Source organism: Acyrthosiphon pisum, chromosome A1 (genome assembly GCF_005508785.2).
Source record: "Acyrthosiphon pisum isolate AL4f chromosome A1, pea_aphid_22Mar2018_4r6ur, whole genome shotgun sequence".
NCBI classification, from domain to species: domain Eukaryota; kingdom Metazoa; phylum Arthropoda; class Insecta; order Hemiptera; family Aphididae; genus Acyrthosiphon; species Acyrthosiphon pisum.
Window position 1 is genome coordinate 29,119,821 of NC_042494.1, and position 3,068 is coordinate 29,122,888.

Here is a 3,068-nt window from a genome sequence, read left to right on the forward strand (position 1 = left end):
TGAGATTCAATGAAAATTTAATTAACAATTTACAATTAAAGAGTTATTCAAAATTCAAATATTCATTATTCTTTATCATTATGAGTTTAATTATTCAGGTATAAAGTAACCTTTGTATTTCAATACGAAATTGAAATTTTCATGAAGTAATTAGCTATTCTGCTGTTCGTATTATATATAATATTATGTATAGAACTATTTTTGTTTTTTCTCTTTCAAAATTAAAACCATGATTTATTAATTTGTTTATGTAAAAAATATGTTTAGTTTATGTATTTATTATTCTTAAAATATACGATTTAAAGAATTGTATAGTTGTACCCCTATTTTTAACTACTTAAAAATGTACAATATTGTTTGCAAAATAAATTAGTTTATTTTAGACAAAGTGCTTAAGAAATAAGTTCACCCTAAATATAACAAAATATATTATCTAAGCACACCTACCCTAATACTTGAATTTGATGGATTTGACGTGTTTCAGGAACGATGCGGAAACGGTACTGGACCTTTGGACAACATGCGTAACCTCGAACACTATTTAAACGATATTATGCGTTCTGGTACGGAAAATCCAGAACACGTGAAAGGTAAGCCGCCTTTACGACTGTATTATTTATAATTAGGGTTTTTGTATGGCATAAAGTCATTACACATAATGTATGTCACATTATCACATGAACGATGTGCTACACTAATATATTATATTAAAATTATATTGAAAAATCATCAGCAAATGATTTTAACCTTACCAATAATCTACATATACATATATATATATATGTTTATACGTATACAGGCTTCGTTAATTTAAACGACCGTGTTTGTACACAAACTTCCATCGTGATATTTACGCCTTTTCTTTGTGTTCATCACGGGCGCAATATTATATTGTTTCGCTATTGATTCGTGTTTTGTTACTCGTGAGAAATTTCACTTTGTAATATAATGGTAAACGAAACTGAAGTGTATATTGATTATACCATTAGTCTATTTGAAACGTGATTTTTCACGGAGCTATTTCTCCGTCATAGATACAACAGTTTTATGAATGTATAATGCGCACAACGTGGTGAAACCATTATATAATAATACACAACTCCGAATAGAATATAATAATAATATACTTAATAATATATAGTATATTATATCGTATTCTATTTCCTTTTCGTGTTTTTTTCCATTCATTCAGAGCACACGCAGTTTTCTATCAATGCCCTATCTATCCATCCTTTCATTTATCTATCTATCCGAGTGTGTGCGCTTGCGTGTGTGTGTGTGTTTGTTTGTTTGTGTCTGTGCACGTGTGTCTCTGTGTGTGTATTCGATATTGGCGAAAATCCAATAATGCCGACAGGAAAGACACGGGGTGGTAATGTAGAACCTATAACAGAATTGGGTCCAAAGGTGGTTGGTTAAATCCCCCTTCACCTATCCGTCCCCGAATTCTCTTACACCCGCGCATGGTTGACATTAATAACGGCTCGTCGAAACCGCCAATAAGGACAGGCTGCGGGAGGAGGGAATTTAGCACAATAGTGCTTCACACACACGCACGCACACACGAACACACACGCAAACACACACACACACACACACACACACACACACGCACACATAGACCACTGTAAACGCGTCACGATCGAATCCCCAAACGGAACTTCGTCCTAGTTGTTATGGTCCCTTTCTATCTGGCAACCCCACGCCGCGCGCCGTACCCTTCTCACGTTCCGTGTGCGTTTTTCCCGTACACCTTTACCGTGTTCGCCAGCAATGTACAATGCCAGCTGCCAGTAATTAATAACCTGTCTAAACGTCTATTAGTTCTGGAACAATAAACGTTAAATTTAATGTTTCCCAGAATGATTTGAATAATGGTTGATGCCGTCGTTGTCGACGTATAATCGTCTACTGTATGTTGTTTTCCGACGCTTCGCCACCATACACTGTATCGATCACACACATTTTTAACCTTGTTGCATAATTTATTATATGTAAAAATACAAAATTTCAATTGATTCTATTTTTCTTACGATAACGAAATCATATTTACAAGGTCTTATTATGCGGTACCATATTTTCAACTATATATATATTATATATATGTATTTAACTATATGTAAACATAGTTGGTACCTTTATACGAAATATGTTAAATAGTTAACAAAATTAGAAAAGCCTCATTTCGCAGTTTGGCTAATTTTTTTTCTGTCTTTTTGACACTTTTTTTTTAACGTCGATCAGGTTTAATGCTTGGATTTATAAGTCAATTATATAATATCTGAAAACAAAAACGAATTAACACTTTTTGGATAAAATCGTAATCAGTAATAAAGTGATTGAAATTTGTACAATAAAAATTAAATTAATTTTTTTCCACGTTGTCTCCTATGGCTTTCGCGACTAGGTATTGTCATAAATAAAAAATTCTGAAAGTTAATTTTTTTATATTTTTATAAATTTAACTAATTTAGAATTATTTAATTTAAGGGAATACAATTTTTTTTGTTTATTCTTGAATTACATTAGTATAAGAATTTAAAATAACATACCTATTTATTTATAAAAATTGAACTTATTACTATTGACACTTCTTTAATGCTGATGACTTCAGTCACCTATAAAATATAGAAAACATTTTTTCCTGCATCAACTATAATAGCATTTAATAAAATAAATAAATTGTAATTGTTTCTTTTTTATTAAATCTCTGGAGAATAAAATGTAAATTTATCATTTTATCAAGTATTTTACACGTTTTTCAATTGACAATTGATGTTTTTCCATAAATATTGATTTAAACAATCATAACTCACACATTGAAATAATAAATTGTATATTGTATACTATATGTAAATTGTACATACGCTTTATGTACATCTATATATATAAAGGAAAGTGTACTTTACCAATAATCAATGAAGAGTCGAACCTATTTGAGTTATCGACTTGAAATTTCGAGGATAGATTTTTATAATAATTTCATCGGGCACTAAGAAAGGATTTGTCGAAATTTGCATTTTAAAGAGGTGCTCAAACAGGGATCTTGAGGTTCACGATGGAAATTG

General features: G+C 30.8%; 1 protein-coding gene across 3 annotated transcripts in view; it reads left to right on the forward strand.

Moving 5' to 3' along the window:
• The window catches only part of LOC100165826 (cytoplasmic polyadenylation element-binding protein 2), a 212,931-nt gene that overhangs the window by 84,586 nt on the left and 125,277 nt on the right, over positions 1–3,068 (forward strand). For all 3 annotated transcript variants that reach the window (XM_029486899.1, XM_029486900.1, XM_029486898.1), the window contains one exon: positions 485–590. In XM_029486899.1, coding sequence (XP_029342759.1) covers positions 485–590 — 106 coding nt within the window. The remainder of the gene's footprint in view (positions 1–484; positions 591–3,068) is intronic.